This window comes from Heterodontus francisci, chromosome 24, assembly GCF_036365525.1.
Source record: "Heterodontus francisci isolate sHetFra1 chromosome 24, sHetFra1.hap1, whole genome shotgun sequence".
Lineage (NCBI taxonomy): Eukaryota > Metazoa > Chordata > Chondrichthyes > Heterodontiformes > Heterodontidae > Heterodontus > Heterodontus francisci.
Window position 1 is genome coordinate 69,223,519 of NC_090394.1, and position 21,003 is coordinate 69,244,521.

Sequence of the window (21,003 nt, forward strand, 5' to 3'; positions counted from 1 at the left end):
CAAACTAGGTGTGGTCAGCCCAGTATTGTTAAAGGCACTCAGTTAAGAGTGAAATAAATCTCTATGTGTCTCTATGGGACATAATGAAAGTGACACCTATGAGTTTCTGATTCTGATTTCTGATATGAAAGAATTCTGATTTACTGAAAATTCCCAGCAACCAATCAGAAAACACTGCCATTCACCTTGAGCACATCTCTGACAGAAACTAGTCCCTAAACACTTTCAATAGCCAGCTTGTTTCTTTACAGAAGTCCCATTCACCTATCAACCCTGCGCTCGCTGACCTCCTGGTCCGGCGGTGCCTTGATTTTAAAATTCACATCCTTGTTTACAAATTCTTCTGTGGCCTCTCTCGTCCTTATCTCTGTAATCTCCACCAGCCCCACAACACTCCGAGCACTCTTCCAACTCTGGCCTCCTGTTCATCCCCAGTTTTAATCACTCCACCACTGGTGACTGAGCCTTCGGGTGCTGAGGCCCTAAGCTCTGGAATTCCCTCTCTAAACCTCTCCACATTTCTACCTCTCTCTCACCATAGAACCACAGAAATATTACAGCACAGAAGGAGGCCATTCAGTCCATCATGTCTGCGTTGGCGTTCACAGACCTCACTTCCTTTAAGATGCTGCTTAAAACTCATCTCTTTGACCAAGTTTTTAGTCACCTGCCCTAATATTTCCTTCTGTGGCTTGGTGTCAGAATTTCTCTCTGTGAAGCACCTTTTACTACATTAGAGGTGCTATATAAATGCAAGTTGTTGTTGAGGGAGGGTGCAGGAGTAGGTTGAAATATTCTGTTGCAATCAGTAATTCAATAGAATTTATGGATAAGTTAAACGTGCAGAATTCCACAGACAACTTGGAATCCACAATGTGCAGCTGACCTTGTTCATTGGGCAGTGAATACGTGAAGATCATTTTCAGTTAGGAACCATTATTTGCAATGTAACAATAGTAAGGACTAGCTTTGTTTCGCTGAGCGATTGCGAGACTGCCATCCAGTGCATGATTGTTTTTACCGCTGGGGTCTGGCTGAAAGTACATATTGAAAAACCCAAGGGGATAATCCTATACATTGAAAACAGTTCACCTATAGTTCAGATCTGGAATGTAAGTTTGGTGGGAGCAGATTCAATAGTCACTTTTAAAAGGCAATTGGATGTATACTTGGAAAGGAAAAGTGCAGGGCTATGAGGAAAGACCACTGAAGCGGGACGAATTGGGTAACGGTTTCAAAATGCTGGCACAAACTCAATGGGCCAAATGGCCTCGTTCTGTGCTGTTTGATTCTATGATCACATAGAGTCAACAGCACAGAAACAGGCCAGTCAACAACAAGAACTTACATTTATATAGAGCCTTTAGCAGCCCAAATGCTTTATGCTGGTGTTTATACTCCAAATGAGTTGCTCCCATATTCCTCCATTCCGTTCTCCCTCATGTAAGAACATAAGAAATAGGAGCAGGAGTAAGCTATACGGTCTCTCAAGCCTGCTCCTCAAATTAATATGATCATGGCTGAGCCTTGACATCATCTCCACTTTTCCACCCGATCCCCATATCCCCATATCCATTGATTTGCTCAGAGTCCAAAATTCTATTGATGATACATTCCAAAGGTTCATCTCAGTCTGAAATGGCCTTCCCTTTATCCTGAGACAATACCTCTGTATACATGAAGCCTCTCCTTAAATGTGCTTCAACAGAGTGAGCTTTTGGGACTTTTGTCAGTTGACTCTGGCTGAATTTGCAAGGAGAGCCAGCCAGCTTAAATTACCATGTCTGGATGCATTGCCTGAATGTGCCAATGACTCAGGTATGTGTCTCATCTGATAAAGATGTTGTTGATAGTTGGCCCTTTTCTATTCAAGGGAACCCACAGAGGCATCATTCAAATCAGCTCCAGTTCCGAAGAAGGGTCACTGACCCGAAACATTAACTCTGCTTCTCTCTCCACCTGCTGAGTATTTCCAGCATTTCTTGTTTTTATTTCAGATTTCCAGCATCCGCAGTACTTTGCTTTTATTCAAATCAGCTCCATCTTTTACCTTGGTTAACAGATAGAAAAGGAGAAGGAAATTTGTGCCAGAAATCTTAGCATCTCTAGTTCAATTTCCTGTCAATTGTAGGTTAAAGCAAGCATCGCCTCTGGGTAAAAGGGAAAGGAAATGCTACAATGTGATCAACTATTTTTATCCACCCAAAAAAAACAACATTCAGCTCAAGTAGAACTAAAATTTTTGAACAGCAAATTCAGGTAGCGTAGCATGTGGCTAACAGACATGATAATTGATAGCTTCCTTTCCAACTAAGGGCAAGAACAAAGCAACATACATAGTCGATCAAATACAAGGGAAGGGAGCTTGACCTAGAGAAGCCTCTCTGATCTCCTGATTAGAGCCAGTCAGATGCAGAGGGATGGCTAGCAGAGTGCACCATTTTTGTTCCTCAAAGGTGTTCAGCAAAGCGGTCACCCAGTCTGTGTTTGGTCTCCCCAGTGTAGAGGAGACCACATTGTGAGCAGCGAATACAGTATACTAATTTGAAAGAAGTACAAGTAAATCACTGGTTCACCCGAAAGAAGTGTTTGGGGCCTAGGATAGTGAAGAAAGAGGAGGTATTACACCTCCTGCGATTGCAGGGGAAGGTGCCATGGGACGGGGACTAGGTAGTGGGGGTAATGGAGTGGACCAGGGTGTCGCGGAGGGAATGATCCCTTCGGAATGCTGACAGGAGAAGGGAGGGGAAGATGCATTTGGTAGTGGCATCAAGCTGGAGGTGGCGGAAATGGCGGAGGATGATCCTTTGGATGTGGAGGCTGGTGGGGTGGAAAGTGAGGACAAGGGGAACCTTGTCACGGTTCTGGGAGGGAGGGGAAGGGGTGAGGTTAGAGGTGCGGGAAATGGGCCGGACACGGTTGAGGGCCCTGTCAACCACAGTGGGGGGGATTCCTCGCTTGAGGAAAAAGGAAGACATATCAGAAGTGCTGTCATGGAAGGTAGCATCATCAGAGCAGATGCACCGGAGACAGAGAAACTGGGAGAATGGAATGGAGTCCTTACAGGAGGCAGGGTGTGAAGAAGTGTAGTCGAGGTAGCTGTGGGAGTCAGTGGGCTGATAATGAATATTAGCAGACAGCCTATCCCCAGAGATGGAGACAGAGAAGTCGAGGAAGGGAAGAGAAGTGTTGGAGATGGACCATGTGAAGGTGAGAGAAGGATGGAAATTAGAAGCAAAGATGTTAAAGTTTTCTAGTTCCGAGCAGGAGCAGGAAACGGCATTGATACAGTCATCAATGTACTGGAAAAAGAGTTGGGGGAAGGGGCCTGAGTAGGACTGGACCTTTAATACTTCAACACTTCAAAAGTACTTCATTGTCTGTAAAGTATTTTGGGACATCATGAGGTTGTGAAAGGTTCTATATAAATGCAATTCTTTCTTTCTTTCCTTCCTTCTTTATTATGGCTATGATTTTTCAGTAATCTTAACTTTTTTTAGCAACAATTTAGGAAGAAAGAATTTGCATTTATTTAGCAACTCATCACATTCTCAGGCCACCATCCAATATGTCACAACCAATTTGGTTATTTTTGCATGTAGTCACTATTGTTATTTAGCAAACAGATTTCACAAGCATTTGATTTGTGACAATTAAAGTCTTACAACGTAATTCAATTGAGAGGGGTGCTTCTTGATAGAGAGAGAGGGATAGAAGGATCAGAGAGAGAGAGTCACTCCACCATGCAGCGTAATCAGTTAAAGCTGGAGTGAGCAGAGTTTCTGTTGACTCAACGACTATGATATGTGGTCTGGGAAAGTCTGAATAAAGGAAAAAGGGAGGGCACTTTTTCTAAAAAGCCCAGACGTATATATTGTAAATCCACCAAATTCTAAGATCCTCACAATGCCAAAATGTACAAGCAATCTGACCATTGTAATCAAAAACCGAGCAAAGTTAGCATATCATTATTCTGTCATGATATTATATTAAAGTCTGCAGTCAACTCTTTCTTCCCAGACAATGCATTGTGAGTAACGCAAACCCCCAGCAACTGCTTTTTTTCTCTCTACATGTCTGTAGCTCACTGGTAACAGTCTTACCTGTCAGACCCATTCCAGAGACTTGAGCACAAAATCTAGGCTGACATGGCATTAATTCTTTAATATATAACAATTCTCTACCATCACAGGTAAATGATTGAAATCTGGAACTATTCTCCTCCAGAGATGGAGATGCTGGGACAATTGGAGCTGTCAAGACTGAGATAGATACATTTTTGTTGTATAAGGGTATGAAGGGAGGTAATGGAGTTGAGGTGCAAATTAGCCATGATCTAATCAAATAGCAAACTCGAGAGACTGAATAGGCTACTCCTCTTCTTACGTTTACAAATCAAAAAAAATCTAGCCAGAACAGCATAAGACAAAGCCTTTAAACTCCTTTAGGTTTAAGGCACAGTTAGGGTCAGGCCTAATGAGTTCCTTATGTTGTCAGATGCAACATAAAGGAGATGCATGGAGTTCAATTATGCTGAAGATCTCTAACAGGTTTATTAACAGCTAAACTGCTGGGGCGGCACAGTGGCGCAGTGGTTAGCATCACAGCTCCAGCGACCCGGGTTCAATTCTGGGTACTGCCTGTGTGGAGTTTGCAAGTTCTCCCTGTGTCTGCGTGGGTTTCCTCCGAGTGCTCTGGTTTCCTCCCACATGCCAAAAACTTGCAGGTTGATAGGTTAATTGGCCATTATAAATTGCCCCTAGTATAGGAAGGTGGTAGGGAAATATAGGGACAGGTGGGGATATGGGATTAGTGTAGGATTAGTATAAATCGGTGGTTGATGGTCGGCACAGACTCGGTGGGCCGAAGGGCCTGTTTCAGTGCTGTAACTCTAAACTACTATATACAGTACAGAGCAAACTTTTTACAGAACCTTCATCTGGGTGTTACAGTTGCAGAATGACTCTGGTTTGTAGTCACTAGTTTACATCCTGGTACTTAGCTCATTAGCATACTGAGATCTTAAAGGGATATTACTCTTACGGCGATCATATAACAAGACATACTAGATGAGGTAATCTGTTCCATTAACCAAACCACTCAGGGCATGCAATTCTAGATGGCCTTGGTAACAGCTGATGATATATCTGCCTGTGTTGTTTGTTATAATTAAATAAAAGGATTAGAAAAGGCTTAAAGTAATTGGCTGTGTTGTTCTGAATGGAAAGAATACAACTCACCAGGGTATGTACTATTTTGTAGCAATACATGAAAATCATCGCCTTGCATACAAGCCACCCTAGAAAACAGCTTTGAAAAATTTGATACAGCTGCCAATTGACACCTCAAGACTGGCATGTGGAACTAGTAGTTAGAAGGATTTGATGTAACTACATGTTAGCTGTGCTGTGTCATCTGTTGCTCAGTTAGTTGCACTTTCATCTGTGAGACTAAAGATCATGGGTTCAAATCCCATTCTAGAACTTGTGTGAGTAAATCAAAGCTGATATTCTAGTATGATACTGAAGAAGTTTTGCACTGTGCTGCCTTTGTTATGAGATGTTGAACTGAGGCGCCACCTGCCCTTTCACGTGGATGAAAAGGATCCTGTTATGGGACCACCTTGAGAGGTTGTAAGTGAAGGTCACCAGAGGAAGTGATGTTGTGTCACACATGACCAGGGAGTTGTGGATGTAACCCAACAGAGTAACGTGTATTGGTGTGGCTCCTGTAGTAGCTGTGGATAAATCTTCTCTAGTTTAAGTTATAATAAAAACTTTCTTTGGATGTTATTTTCAGTCCTGTGAATCTTAAAATAGTTCACATACCAAAGGAACAAGTAATATAGCAGATCCCATGGTACTATTTTGAAGAGGAGTAGGGAAGTTAATCTTGGTGTACTGGCCCATATTTATCCTTGAAGCAACATCACAAATACAGATTATCTGGCCATCATCACACTGCGTTTTGTGGGAGCTTGCTGCTAATGTCTGCCACATGACCTATATTACAATAATGACTACACTTCAAAAGTAAAGCAATGGCTGTAAAGCACTGAGGTTGTGAAAGGCGCTTTTGAATTGCAAGTCCTTGATTCCATTCACGTGGAAATCAAATGCAAAGTATCAAAGTACTTTGTTAAAAGCTTGTTCAAAAGGAAGAGATCATGGGCCACTGTTCAAATTCCGATAACTGGTGAGCTATTTTGAACAGGACTTGGAATTTAAAACTTGTTATTTTCCTTGGCCTGTGTGCTTAATTACCTTAAATTGCAAACTGATTCACCACTGAGTCCTAACCCATTAGGCATTGATACATGCAGGTATTTTTAGAACTTGTGTAGTGACACTCAGGGCTGGGTTTTTGTTCCAGGGTCCTGATCCTGACTCCGGGTGAATTCTGGGTTGGGATCCAGGAACTGCCGGTGGTGGGGCCATGGAAGCAATTTTGGAGGAGGCGGCCAATTAAATGACCACCTCTGGGATCCCCGTCCAATTGAGGACTGCAGGCAGGATCCCGAGGCTGGAGGGGTAATTATTTTTTTCCAAAAATATACTTTATTCATAACATTTGTAAAACTACATTATACAACAGTTCAAATTTTCCAAACAGATCAGTTTCTTTCAATAAAGTACATGAGCTGCCTCACTACAATTGCTTTTACTGGTTATAGTTACAATGTACATTTACATTCCTGGGACACCCTTATTTTTCCAAAAATATATTTTATTCCAAGGCTGGAGGGCCAATAGGAGGCCATTCAACACTGACAGATTGACAGCCCCACTCTCAGGGGTGTAGGCAGGTGAAAGAGGAGGTGCCTCAAGATAGAGGCACCCTCCAAAGATTTTTTAACAATTTAAAATTACAAAGAGGGCACAGCTGTCATCGTGGAAGGGAAATCCCTCTACAGGATGTCCAGCCGTCACAGCTTTGGCCCCCTGTCAATCGTTTCTGCGGGGTGGGTTAAACTGTAGGATGGAGTGCAGGCCCCCACTCTGGGAGGCCACCTCGATCCGTTGGCCGGGATTTGGCCTTAGCGGGTGTCGCGCATGCCGACCGGAAAATCCCAGTCGGTGTCAGCAGAGTGGCATTAATAGTTCTTTTGGGTGGTCTAATTGGCAGGTCACCAGCAGCCTCCACCACCAGCTGATCCAGCCTATTCAAACATGGCCTGGAGGTGGGAAAATGCCAGCAAACCAGCACGCTGCGGGCAGGAGGAAATTGGGGGCCCTCCCGCCTCTGTGCTCACCTCTGCAGTCCGTCGAAAATCCAGCTCTGGTTTCTCACACCAGGGTACTTGCAATCTGTCCCTACATTGGTGTAGTTGGGTTGTAATGTAATTCACCTCCTCATAGGGCAAAATCCTGGAATTCCCTTCCTAACAGCACTGTGGGTGTATTTACCCCACATGGACTGCAGCAGTTCTAGAAGGCAGCCCACCACCACCTTCTCAAGGGCAATTAGGGATGGGCAATAAAATGCTGGCCTGGCCAGCGACGCCCACATCCCATGAATGAATTTTTAAAAAGGCAAGAGAAATGACATTAAAGGAGCCAAAAACTGTACCTTTATCCGATTAGCTAAATCCAGTCACTGGTTCAAATGGATTAAAAATCCTGAATCAGCAATTGCCGGCACAGGAAAAATGCTTGTAAAAGGCATGTAGGTTCTCAGTGTGTCTGGGTTCAGTCAACTCCTCCTGATCCAGATGAATCAGCCTCTGCAACATTCCCACAAATTGAGAAGCTGCTAAGGATTCAAAAAAAAATCCCAATCTTGTAATGACTGTATAAAGGGTGAAGGGCTTTACAAAGTCAAATTGACAAATCTGTTTTCATATATTGAAGAAATGATGGCAGATTTCAACTAAAAGAAGCAGAGTAGACTGGTAATTTTTCAAGCAGCCTTTGCACATTTTATTTAAAGGCTAGGACAGACAAGAAGGGAATTTTTGCCATTCGTCAAGGTCACCTACCTGACCCTTGTAATCATAGTTATATTGCTTCAGGTGTTACCTCATACTCAGCATATCTTCTTCAGGGACTTAATAAATCTTGAATCCTGAAAGCACTCAAGGGTGCTCTGAGGTATTTATTAGTACTTTCAATAGGTAATTCTAAGCGTCTATTTTTACAAGTCTTTTTGACATCTGCTAACCGCAGACTTGCTAACATCAGCAAAATGTTAGGAGTCAGATCTACCGCCACAAAAAATGAGATGGGTAGAGATGTTTCTCCCTCCTACCCTGTCTTTGCCCTCCCAAGTAAAAATAAATGAGGTTTGATGGGCCTAGCCTGACACATGCCTGACTTAGAGGCTTGTTGGTCATTGTCAGGAAAGGGGAAAGAAGAAAATTTCCGAACGGGTAATAATTTTACGGTCTTGCCTGCAGAATGGGAACTGCTAGCATTGGGTTATATTACCAGCACACATTTAATGGTAACTGCCCACAAACTAAAAGCATTAAAACCAAGTAATCGTTGGCCGGTCTAATTTTATTTAAAGTGATAATTTTTCAGTTGTTTGAAATCACGTTCTCCACGTAAATTAAACTAAATCTACTGCAACCTCATAATTTATTTCTCAAATGTCATTCTTGGTGATAGATGAGGAACAGAGTATTGCAGAAAATGTGGTCCCCACAAACTTAGCTGTGGGACTAAGATGCGCACAGATTTGGTGTAGACTTTCCCACTGCTACATTGGTGTTCTTTGCGCCCATTTTACATCCAAAAATGGGTGCAAAACATACCAATTTCTGTCTTATCCTGCTACCAAGATGCAGCTGGCTTATTTATTTAGGACCACCAAGTCACATTGTTGTCCTAGACCTCAGCATGAAACGGAGGGCAAATTTCAGGTAAGGCACCCATCGCTTTCCAGCAATTTCTCCACGAGCTCAATCTGTGGCCCCAGGAGCCTGTGAAAATTCTGCCCATAAAGGTTAGCAGTCACCTGCCCTGCACCTCTTCAATCAGGAAAAGACTTACTACTTCTGTTATCTATATTGAGTCTAAACTGTCCAGAAAGAGTCTGCATCTAGGCTGATAATGAGGACTTTCAGAAATCTGGGGTGGGATTTTCATCGTGAGATGGGGGTGGGTACGAAGACGGGAAAGCCTGGAACTTTCCACTGCCGGCTGGCATATTGGTTCCCTGGCACGGTCCAGACTCCCGGCCGTTTCCCAGGAGGCTGGGGTGGGTCCGCAACAGAGTGGCGGGTAGCTTATTGAGCCAATTAAGCAGCTTATTAAGGCCCTTTTCCTGGGACATGGAAATTTCCAGTCAGCAGCACGCCCCCTGCAGTGGACAAAACATGACCAGGGAAAAGAGGCAGCCTCTTGCCCCCTGCAGTGGCAGACCAGGGAGCCAACACTTCAAATTGCTTTTAAACCGCCACCCTCCCCCACTGTCAGCCGCCTGCTGACAACGATGAAAAATTGCCACAGCTGTGACCACAGCCTGCCCTGTGGAGTATTCCCCCTCTACAATGGTAGTTTGGCAGCTGTGGCCATTTTTACTGTTAAAAATTTTTAAAGTGGCGAGTGGGCCCCTCCAACTTGAAGCGCCCCCTTTCTCTCTAACCTGCAGCTGCAGGCTGCAACTCTTTTACTGCTGGAGGGCCTCCGCTTGGCCCTCCAACATTAGCAGCCCACCCGCCATCCTTCATTGGACGCCGAATGTGCCTTCTGGCCACTAATTGGCCAATCCTACAAAAACTGTGTTGGGTGTCTATTCCTGACAGGGTGTGGGATCGGAACACACATTTGATCCTGACATCAGGGCCCCAGACCCAAACAGAAAATCTCGCCCCTGGTCATACCTAAGTGAGTGAACCATAATATATGCCTCCATTGTGTCATCCTGTCGTCAGAGGATTAATTCTTGCTAATCACAGTCTTTGCAATCAGCTCTTTGTCCCAAATTAAGCCCCGTCTTTTTGGGGATGTGGAGTAAGATGGAAGGGGACAAAATTGGTGCATCTCAAATCCACCATTTTGTAGTTGGTTACAATGTTAAGTACAAAAGGAGAAAACACCAACAAAATCTTAACAACAAAACTTTCACCAAACAACAATGTACTCTGTAATATAAAAGCAAAATACTGCGGATGCTGGAAATCTGAAATAAAAACAAGAAATGCTGGAACCACTCAGCAGGTCTGGCAGCATCTGTGAAAAGAGAAGCAGAGTTAACGTTTTGGGTCAGTGACCCTTCTTCGGAACTGACAAATATTAGAAAAGTCACAGGTTATAAGCAAGTGAGGTGGGGGTGGGGCAAGAGATAACAAAGGAGGTCTAGATTGGACCAGGCCACATAGCTGACCAAAAGGTCACGGAGCAAAGGCAAACAATATGTTAATGGTGTGTTGAAAGACAAAGCATTAGAACAGATTAGGTGTTAATACACTGAATATTGAACAGCAGCAAGTGCAAACCTGAAAAAAACAGTGGGTGAACAAACTAAGATGAAATGAAATAAATGCAAAAAAAGATTGTAAAAAATGTAAAAAAGAATGTAAAAACAAGGAAGAAAAAATAACTAAAAATGAAAGTAAAATGGGGGGCTGTCATGCTCTGAAATTATTGAACTCAATGTTCAGTCCGGCAGGCTGTAGTGTGCCTAATCGGTAGATGTGATGCTGTTCCTCGAGCTTGCGTTGATGTTCACTGGAACACTGCAGCAATCCCAGGACAGAGATGTGAGCATGAGAGCAGGGGGGAGTGTTGAAATGGTAAGCAACCGGAAGCTCAGGGTCCTGCTTGTGGACTGAGCGGAGATGTTCCGCAAAGCGGTCACCCAGTCTGCGCTTGGTCTCCCCAATGTACTCTGTAAGCTGTCCACTGTATCTCAGTGGGTAGCACTCTTGCCTCTGAGTCAGAGGTTGTGGGTTCAAGACCCACTCTGGGGATTTAGGCTGATGTTTTAATGTGGAACTGAGGGGGTGTTGCACTGTCAGAGGTGCTATTTTTCAGATGAAAGATTAAATTGAGTGCCTGCCTGCCCTTTTGGGCGGATCTAAGAGAGCAGGGGAGGTTCCTGGTATTGTGGCCAACGTTTATCCCTCAACCAATGCCTAAAAAAGCAGATTACCTGGTCTTTCATTTTGTTGCTCTTTGTGTGACCTGGCAGCGTGGAAAATTGGTTACAGTGTGTCCTACATTATAACAGTGAGCACACTTCAAAAATTGTTCATTAGCTGCAAAGTGCTTGGGAACATCCTGAGATTGTGGACAGTGCGGTATAAATGCAAGTTCCCTGCTTCCTTTATTTAGCTCGTAGTATTATGATGCAAAGATGTCCCAGTGCACTTTCAAAATAACAGGGTGTGCCTGTTCGCCAAATGGCACATGATTAATCCTGGTTTGCAATACACAAAGCTGTAATCATCTGGTGATTGGACCAATGGAAACAGCAACACCTCATATGCAATGTCTATAGTTACTGACAACCATGCCAAACCAGTATACATGTAAAGGCCGGTCCCATTAAGAAATGGGGACAAATTTCTTCAGTGTATAGCTTTGTGGTTTATAGCTATATTCTAATCATTGTTCATTCTAAAATAATAATCATCTATCTATACAGTCACGTCTGAACCATGGGAATACACGCAGGTTCTTTTGTAAAAAAACATTACAACTGTTTTATTTGCATGATTTAGCTTTCTGCCACACTGAGATTGATCCGTTTTCACTAACAAGTGAATAAAAATAATGAAAAACCAGTTAGAAGGGAGTGGGCAGTATTTAATTCCTGAATTTGTAATGGTTGAGGATAATGGACAATGTAAAATGTTGTCAATTGTATGGTTTTGAATTCAATTCATTTGCCGGAGTTTGGAAAGTTTTTGTTGCTTGACTTACAAGGTACTTCTGTCAAGTTTTTTTAAAATCATAAGTCAATAATAACTCATTAGACATTCCTGCTAACTATACGTTAAAGATACAAAATACGGACTGTTCATGCATACAGTTCTCCCATTTTTGTGGAAATTGTTGTATTCTACAGGAATCCTGGCTCTTAAAAAAATGAAGACAGGAAGGACTTGATAGGGTCGATCGAGGGAAACTATTTCCTCTGGTGGAAAAGTTCAGAACAAGGAGGCATACCATTAAAGTTAGAGCTAGGATTTTCAAAAGTGATGTGAGAAAGCACTTCTTCACGCAAAGTGTAATGGAAATCTGGAATGCTCCAGAGGTTGGGGAGGTCCACTGAAAATTTCAATATTGATAGATTTTTACTAGATAAGTGTATTAAGGGTTACAAAATGAATTCAGGTATATAGAATTAAGGTACAGATAAGCCATACTCTAACTGAATGAAGGGCTGAGCAAAATAAAAACAAAAAGTGCTGGAAATACTCAGCAGGTCTGGCAGCATCTGTGGAGAGAGAAGCAGAGTTAACGTTTCAGGCCTTGGGCCTTCCATCAGAACTGGCAAAGGTTAGAAAAGAATTAGGTTTTAAGCAAGTGAAGGGGGTGCGGTAGGGGAGAGAACAAAGGGGAAGGTGTTTGATAGGGCAGAAGAGAGATTAAATAACAAAGCTGTCCTGGGACAAAGGCAAAGCGTGTGTTAATGCTTGTGGTGAAAGACAAAAAGCATTTTTCCAGACAGAGTGTTAATAGTGGAATAATGAGCAGCTCTGACTACATGAAAAACAGGCACATGGTTAAAAAGTGAAATATTTTAAAAAAGTCAGTCATGCTCTGAAGTTATTGAACTCAATATTCAGTCCGCAAGGCTGTAGCGTGCCTAATCGAAAGATCAGTTGCTGTTCCTCGGGCTTGTGTTGATGTTCACTGGAACACTGGAGCAGGCCAAAGACAGAAATGTGGGCATGACAGCAGGGGGGTGTGTTGAAATAGCCAGCAACCGGAAGCTCGAGGTTATGCTTTCGGACTGAGAGGTGTTGTTTAGCAAAGTGGTCACCCAAACTGCGTTTGGTCTCCCCTATGTAGAGGAGACCGCATTGTGAGCAGCGAATACAGTATACTAAATTGAAAGATGTACAAGTAAATCACTGATTCACCTGAAAGGAGTGTTTGGGGCCTTGGATAGTGAGGAGAGAGGAGGTAAAAGGGCAGGTATTCCACCTCCTGCGATTGCATGAGAAAGGGACGAGGTGTCGGGGGTAATGGAGAAGTGGACCAGGGTGTCGTGGAGAGAATGATCCCTTCGGAATGCTGACAGGAGAGGGGAGGGGAAGATGCGTTTGGCAGTGGCATTACGCTGGAGGTGGCGGAAATGGCAGAGGATGATCCTTTGGATGTGGAGGCTGGTGGGGTGGAAAGTGAAGACAAGGGGAACCCTGTCACGGTTCTGGCAGGGAGGGGAAGGGGTGAGGGTAGAGGTGCGGGAAATGGGCCGGACACGGTTGAGGGCCCTGTCGACCACAGTGGGGGGGAATCTTTGATTGAGGAAAAAGGAAGACATATCAGAAGTGCTGTCATGGAAGGTAGCATCATCAGAGCAGATGCATTGGAGACGGAGAAACTGGGAGAATGGAATGGAGTCCTTACAGGAGGTAGGGTGTGAAGAAGTGCAGTCGAGGTAGCTGTGAGAGTCGGTGGGCTTATACTGAATATTAGTAGACAGCCTATCCCCAGAGATGGAGACAGAGAAGTCGAGGAAGGGAAGGGAAGTGTCAGAGATGGACCATGTAAAGGTGAGAGAAGGGTGGAAATTGGAAGCAAAGTTGATAAAGTTTTTCAGTTTCGGGCGGGAGCAGGAAACGGCACCGATACAGTCATCAATGTACCGGAAAAAGAGTTGGGGGAGGGGGCCTGAGTAGGACTGAAACAAGGAATGTTCGACATATCCCACAAAAAGACAGGCATAACTAGGACCCATGTGGGTACCCATAGCAACACCTTTAACTTGAAGGAAGTGAGTGGAGTTGAAGGAGAAGTTGTTCAATGTGAGAACAAGTTCAGCCAGGCGGAGGAGGGTGGTGGTGGATGGGGACTGGTTGGGCCTCTGTTCAAGGAAGAAGCAGAGAACCCTCAAAACATCCTGGTGGGGGATGGAGGTGTAGAGAGATTGGACGTCCATAGTGAAGAGCAGGCGGTTGGGCCATGAAACTGGAAATTGTCAAAATGACGTAGGCGTCAGAAGAGTCACGGATATAGGTGGAAAGAGACTGGACCAGCGAAGAAAAGATAGAATCAAGATAGGAATAAATAAATTCATTGGGGCAGGAACAGGCTGAGACAATGGGTCTGCCAGGAGAGTCCTGTTTGTGGATTTTAAGAAGGAGGTAAAAGCGGGCTGTCTGGGGTTATGGGACTATCAGTTCAAAGATGTAGAGGGTAGATCTCTGGAAGAGATGAGGTCAGTGACAGTCCTGTGGACAGTAGCTTGATGTTTGGTGGTGGGATCATGGTCCAGAGGGAGGTAGGAAGTTCGCGCTCAGCCTCTGCAAGGTCGAGGTCAGTACACCAGACAACAACAGCACAAGCCTTGTCTGAAGGTTTGATCACAATGTTGGGGTTAGACCTGAGAGACTGGAGTGCAGCAAGTTCAGTTCAGAGGGAGAGAGGTGAGAGTGAGGGGAGCAGAGAAATTGAGACGGCCGATGCCTCGCCGTCAGTTCAACAAGCTTGACGGACTGAATGGCCTACTCCTGTTCCTCTGTTCCTACATCATCAGCAACAACATCTTGCATTTATATGGCATTTTTAACATCTTAAAATGTCCCAAGGAGCTTCACAGGAGTATAATCAGAAAAAAATTGACACCAAGTCAAATTTGGGCAGGTAACTAAGGGTAGCATCACCTGGAGTTTATCAATATCTAACCCCCGACAGCCCTACCTGACTATGAGTTCAGCTCCACCCATTCAATATCACTTTCCTATGATGTGCTTTCCTACTTTGGTGCCAAATTGCCTGTAACTTTACCACCTACTGAGATATAAAACTACTAACAAAAAAAAATCAAACACTTCTCTACAATTCCAAACACATCAAGATAGAGGACAATCACACTCGGGTTCTTGGACACACAAACATTTGGCAAAAAATACAGTTTCAAACAATAGATTCAGGTGACAGATTTAGTTCAGTGTTTTAAATTGACGGAGAAAGTACTTTTTTCTATTCATCATCACAGGGATTATAAGATTGCTTTGAAAATCTACCTCTGTAATTAGACACCAAACAGACAAGTAATTACTGTTGCCATGAAATAACCACTCTTGGAGACTTGTATGTATCTCATAAAGCTATAATTGGATTTTAACTGAGTACAATATCTGTGAGCTGGAGCTACTGAAAAGGATAAAACCAAAAACAACTTTAGAACAGACTGATGTATATCAGTACTGCTAGTTTGGAACATTGGCATTATATGCTTATGGTCTCCAAATCCAGGTCAGCAATAATAAAGCGTAAAGAGGGGTTAATGTTTCACTTGTAAGATAACAACAACAACAACTTGCATTTATATAGCACCTTTAACATGGTAAAATGTTCAAAGGTGCTTCACAGGTGTGTTGTCCAACAAAATTTGACCTCAAGCCACATAAGGGGATATTAGGGTGGATGACCAAAAGCTTGGTCAATGAGATATGTTTCAAGGAGCACTATAAGGAGACAAGGGAGGCGGAGAGGTTTAGCAAGGGAATTGCACAGCTTAGGGCCTCAGTGTATGGAGACACGGTCACCAATAGTGGAGTGGTTAAAATCAGGGATGAGCAAGAGGCCAGAATTGAAGGAGCATAGATATTATGGAGGGTTGTAGGAAGTTACAGAGACAGGGAGGGGCGAGACCATGAAGGGTATTGAAAACATAGATGAGAATTTTAACAGTATCAATTGCTTAAGACCAACATGATCACACCTACTCTAGAGTTGCCAACCCTGGTTGGACATATGACTGGAGATGTCATCACATGACCACTTACCTCTAACCGCCCATCCCCACTCTCCCACTATTGGTCGCCCAACACATCCATTCTCACAAGTCCCACCTTCCCGCACCAATTGGAAAGCAAAAAGACTCTTCATTACCTGATTGGATGGCTCTTGACTGTCAATCAAATAGCCTTTCATTTCTCCCTTGTCCAATTACCAATAGACAAAAAGTGTTCAAAGAATTTTTTTAAAAAGCACAATTTCTTTAATGCCCCTGTGGTTTTACCCTCTGGATGCTAACAGCAGTGTCCTGGTGACCTACTGTCAACCTCCAGCAATTAAAAAAAAACACATTTCAGATTTCTAGCAGATGTACATTGGCAGTCCAATGGCTTGCTACCTGCTATGGTGTAGAGAGCTGTGACAACCAACATCAGAACCGTTGAGAGGTAGAGGTTCCATCCAAGGCACACTTGCACAAACAAGGCTCCTGAGTACAGGTCTGTCTGGGGAGATAAAAATGATATTTTATTGTTTTGCTCGCTGCATTGTCTGCTGCAATTAAAAGACGAGAGATTGTGCAGGTGGACTGAAGTTGTGACAGTTGATGGAGGAAGAAATTGTAAAAGGAGATTAGAAAGGTTAAGGAGGATATGGAACACTTCTTATCTTTGTAGCCTCCTCCAGCCCTATAGCACCCCTCAAAGTCTCCATTCCATAGAACTACAGAACTATAGATACAGAAGGAGACCTTTCCTCCCACAGTGGTCTTTTGTGCAACCTTTGGTGTCCATGCCTTTAGCTACAAAGCCAGCACCCTGGAATTACCTCCCTCTCTTCTTCTCAGATCCTTCTGTTTGACCAAGCTTTTGGCCACACCTCGTAACATCCCCACATTTGGTTTGGCATCCATTATCTTGGATTACGCCTCTGTGAAGCATCTTGGGTAAATTTTCTACATTAAAAGGTGCTATGTGTCCAGGGATGAGGGACTGCAGTTATGTGGAGAGACTTGAAAAGCTGACATTATTCGTGAAAGAAAAGAGAAGGTTAAGAGTAGATTTTACAGAAGTGTTCAAAATCATGAATAGCTTTGAATAAATAAATAAGGAGAAACTGTTACCACTGGCAGAACAATCGGTAATCAGTGGACACAGATTTAAGGTGATTGGCCAAAGAACCAGAGGTGATATGAGAGAACTTTTTATACACAGTGAGCAGTTGTGATCTGGAATGCACAGCCTGAATGGGTGGTGAAAGCAGATTTACTTGTAAATTTCAAAAGGTAATTGGATCAATACTTGAAGGGGAAACATTTCCAGGGCTATGGGGAAAGAGCAGGGGAGTGGGACTAATTGGATAGCTCTACCAAAGAGCTAGCACAGGCACAATGGGCTGAATGGCCTCTTCTGAGCTATATCATTCAATGATTCAATATCATTGTCAGCATTGCATTGTCCTGTACTGTTTTTCCTCTCTGTCTGTTATGGAACAGACTCTCTGTATGTTTTGTAGAAAGAGCTGATCAAAAGTATTTCAGATTCCACAGTCAATGAAACTTCTTGAACCCTGAACCAACACTTTCTACTAACTTCTAAGATTTAATGTCTGCTTTTGTCTTTGGCACCTGGATTTATTTTCCTTGATCACTTGGACATACTATTGAGAAAGCAAATCCTTATAATCTCCTGTGCTAAAGGCAGACTTGAGATAAACTAGCCAGAGGGCCTCCATGATTAATAGTTAAGGCATGAAAATCTGCTGAAGCAACATGTTTCAAATGGCATGTTTGGACATCAATACTGGTACAAGAAGAGTTTAATCATAAACGTAGATATATAAAACCCTTTGCAATAAGAAGAATAACAGAAGTGTGCTTTGGGAGGCCAACATATCTATTAATATGAATCTGGTTCAGATTCACTTCCATGCTGTGTGGGCCGAGCAAGAAAGTCACTGCCCACTATTCCGATCAGGCCTCCAGTAAAAATTGCAGCTGGGTTCAGATGACTTCATTAGAACCCAATATGCAAATGTCAGAAAAGACCTTGCCGGTTTTGGACATGTTTACTTGCCATCTGCTCGGTAGAGCAGGCACACGTGCAAATCTCTCAGCTCCTGGTGTTTTCAGGGCCGTTCCATAAATTTAACAATTTTTAATCTTGCAGAAGTTCTTACAAAGCAATTTGCTCAATATCACAAAAGGAAATTGAAGAAATTGTTAATGAACTAAGAAGCGATTCGACCTTACGGTAGAACAATGGGTACTGGATATCAGTGGACTGTCTAGAGTGGTTTTCATTGACAATTCTCAAAATGGAAGTGGCTCAACTTCATTTAAAAAAGACTTGCATTTATATAGCTCCTTTCACGATTTCAGGACGTCCCAAAGCGATTCTTCACAGCCAATAAAATACTTTTGAAGTGTAGTCTCTATTGTAATGTAAGAATCATGGGAGCCAATTTGCACACAGCAAGCTCCCACAAACAGCAATGAGATATCAACCAGATCATCTTTTCTTTCGTGATGTTGGTTGAATGATATATTTTGTCCAGGACACCAGATATACCTCCTCTGCTCTTCTTTGAATTGTGCTGTGGGATATTTTACATCCATTTGAGAGGGCAGACTTGGCCTCGGTTTAACATCTCACCTGAGTGACAGCACCTCTGAGAGTTCAGCACTCCGTCGGTAATGCACTGGAATGTCAGCCTGGATGAGGAGGTTCCAGTCTCTGGAGTGGAACACAACCTCCTGACTCAGGGGTGAGAGTGGTATGGTAGGCACAGAAAGTAATGAGGGAGATCAGTTCCACACCAGGTAATAGGAAAACCCATGGGGCAGGATTTTCCTGCAAGCCTCAGGATCCGCCGTCAGGCTCAAATGGGGGTCAGAAACCTGCACTATGTGGGAAACAGTCACTCAGCTGTAATTTTCTATGAATTGGCCAATTAAGGATGGCGAGCGAGCTCTACAAGCTGGTGGGCCAATAGGAGACCTTGCAGACTGAAAACAGCAGCAGGATACCACTGTGGAGGGGGAACTGCACCACAGGGCGGTCTATGACCACTGATGAACCCAGGCAGGCAGTGGGTGCATCTAAGCCTGCCTGGACGCTGCCACCCGCCAACCGCGCCCCCCCCCCCCCACTCAAGTCTGCCACCTCCAGGCAGCCAAACTGTCCCCCACCGACTGCGGGGACCTGCAGGCCGACTGGAAAATCTTGGTTGGCCTCAATAGGTCTGTAATTAGTTCAATTGGCCACTCGCTGATTGCGGATGGGTAGCCATGACGCTCCCCCCATCCCGCCTCCAGAAAAATGGCTCAGGACGGGATGAAGCCGGAGATCCAGCATGCCGGCTGGTGGTGCTATTTTTAGCGCATGCCCACCTTGTTCCCAGCATCAGTGGGGGCTAAAAGTTCTGCCTCCTAAGGCAAGCCACCCTGACCTGCTCTCAACACATGTCCCATTGACAAGATACACAGTGAAACTGACAATGTAATTGACACTGACAATATGCCTACTCTCTGCAGAAGGCACTGGTGTGTGGCACTAGGGTAGGAAGGAAAAGAATTTTCTTACCAGATGTTTAACATAATCTGGTTAAAGTTTTGAAGTCTAACTGCAGTCTTCAACAAGTCAAGAGATGATGGATTCTCCCATCACTTTGACAGATGAGTGTTCAGCAAGGAGACTGGTTGTTCATTGTCTAGGTCAGTGTCGTCTCATATGTGATATTAAACCAAATCTAATTGCAGATATTACATATGAAGTCACTGTTGGAGGGGTGGATGAAGGCACTGGCTTTGTGACTTGCTTCCCTATCCTGTAGGGACCTGACTCTGTTTTCTTGAAATGTTAAGATTGCTTGATGACAGACAGTTCTCCATTTGGGCAGATCAGCCATGATTTATTGAATGGCGGGGTAGGCTTGAGGGGCTGAATGGCTTTCTCCTGCCCCTATTTCTTACGTTCTTGTGGATCTGTCCATGGTTGTTTGTTTCCATGTAGTGGGGTCCAACCTATAGGCTCTGAAATCGACTTTCAGAATGTCATTGTATCTAAGTTTGGGATTTCCTACGGTGGGGGCTCCCATGTTCAGCTGGCAGTAGAATACTGCCTTTGGAATGCAGGAATCCTCCATGTGAATCACATGGCCGACCCAGCAAAGCTGAGCTCTGATGAGTATGATCTCCATATCAGATACGCATCACCTTGCAAGAACTTCAGTGTTGGGGATTTTGTTGTGCCACTTGATATTGCAGATAGATCTTATGCAGCGAAGGTGGAATGCATTTGGTTGCTTTACGTGATGCCGGTAGGTTGTCCATACCTCACAGTCATAGAGAAGTGATGTGAGAACCACTACCTGGTAGACTTTGATCTTTGTTTTGAGACAGGCTCCATGGTCACTTCAAAGCCTGTGGGTGAGCCTGCCGAATGCTGAGTTTGCTTTTGCCAGGTGATAGGCAACTTTACCATCCAACATGTTGTTGGAGAGTTTACTCCCAAGATAGTAGAACTTCTGAACTGAGATAAGGGGTGTAATGTTGATTGTGATTATGGGGTCTTGTTGTTTGTGGCCAGGGGCAAGTTGGTACAAGGTCTGTCTTTGACTTATTGCAGGATTAAGCGTTCTGAGGTTTGACCAAAGCGGTTAACAAGCAGCTGGATGTCCTCCGGAGTGTGTGCTATGAGAGCAAAGTTGTCGGCAAGCAAGACTTCACTTAGTAGCTGTTCTTTGGTCTTTGTGCGGGCTTTGAGTCTTTTCAGATTGAAGAGGCTGTCGCCTGTCTTGAGCTGAATGCGTACTGCTATGTTGAGATCTTTGAGTGCATACAAGAGCATGGTCCGAAAAGTAGATGGCAAACACAACTGGAGCCATTATGCAGCCTTAAATAAAAACAAGAAATGCTGGAAATACTCAGCAGGTCTGGTAGCATCTGTCGAGAGAGAAGCAGAGTTAACTTTTCAGGTCAGTGACCCTTCTTCAGAACTGGCAAATATTAGAAATGTAAAAGGTTATAAGCAAGTAAAGTAGGGGGTGGGGCAAGAGATAACAAAGGAGAAGGTGTAGATAGGACGAGATCACAGAATAGCTGACCAGAAGGTCATGGAGCAAAGATATGTTAATGGTGTGT

The 21,003-nt window shown here is 43.8% G+C and overlaps 1 protein-coding gene across 2 annotated transcripts in view; it reads right to left on the reverse strand.

The window, feature by feature from the left end:
• slc5a10 (solute carrier family 5 member 10) overlaps positions 1-21,003 on the reverse strand; it is a 146,271-nt gene that overhangs the window by 101,977 nt on the left and 23,291 nt on the right. For both annotated transcript variants that reach the window (XM_068056510.1, XM_068056509.1), the window contains exon 6: positions 16,261-16,366. In XM_068056510.1, the coding sequence (XP_067912611.1) occupies positions 16,261-16,366 (106 nt within the window). The remainder of the gene's footprint in view (positions 1-16,260; positions 16,367-21,003) is intronic.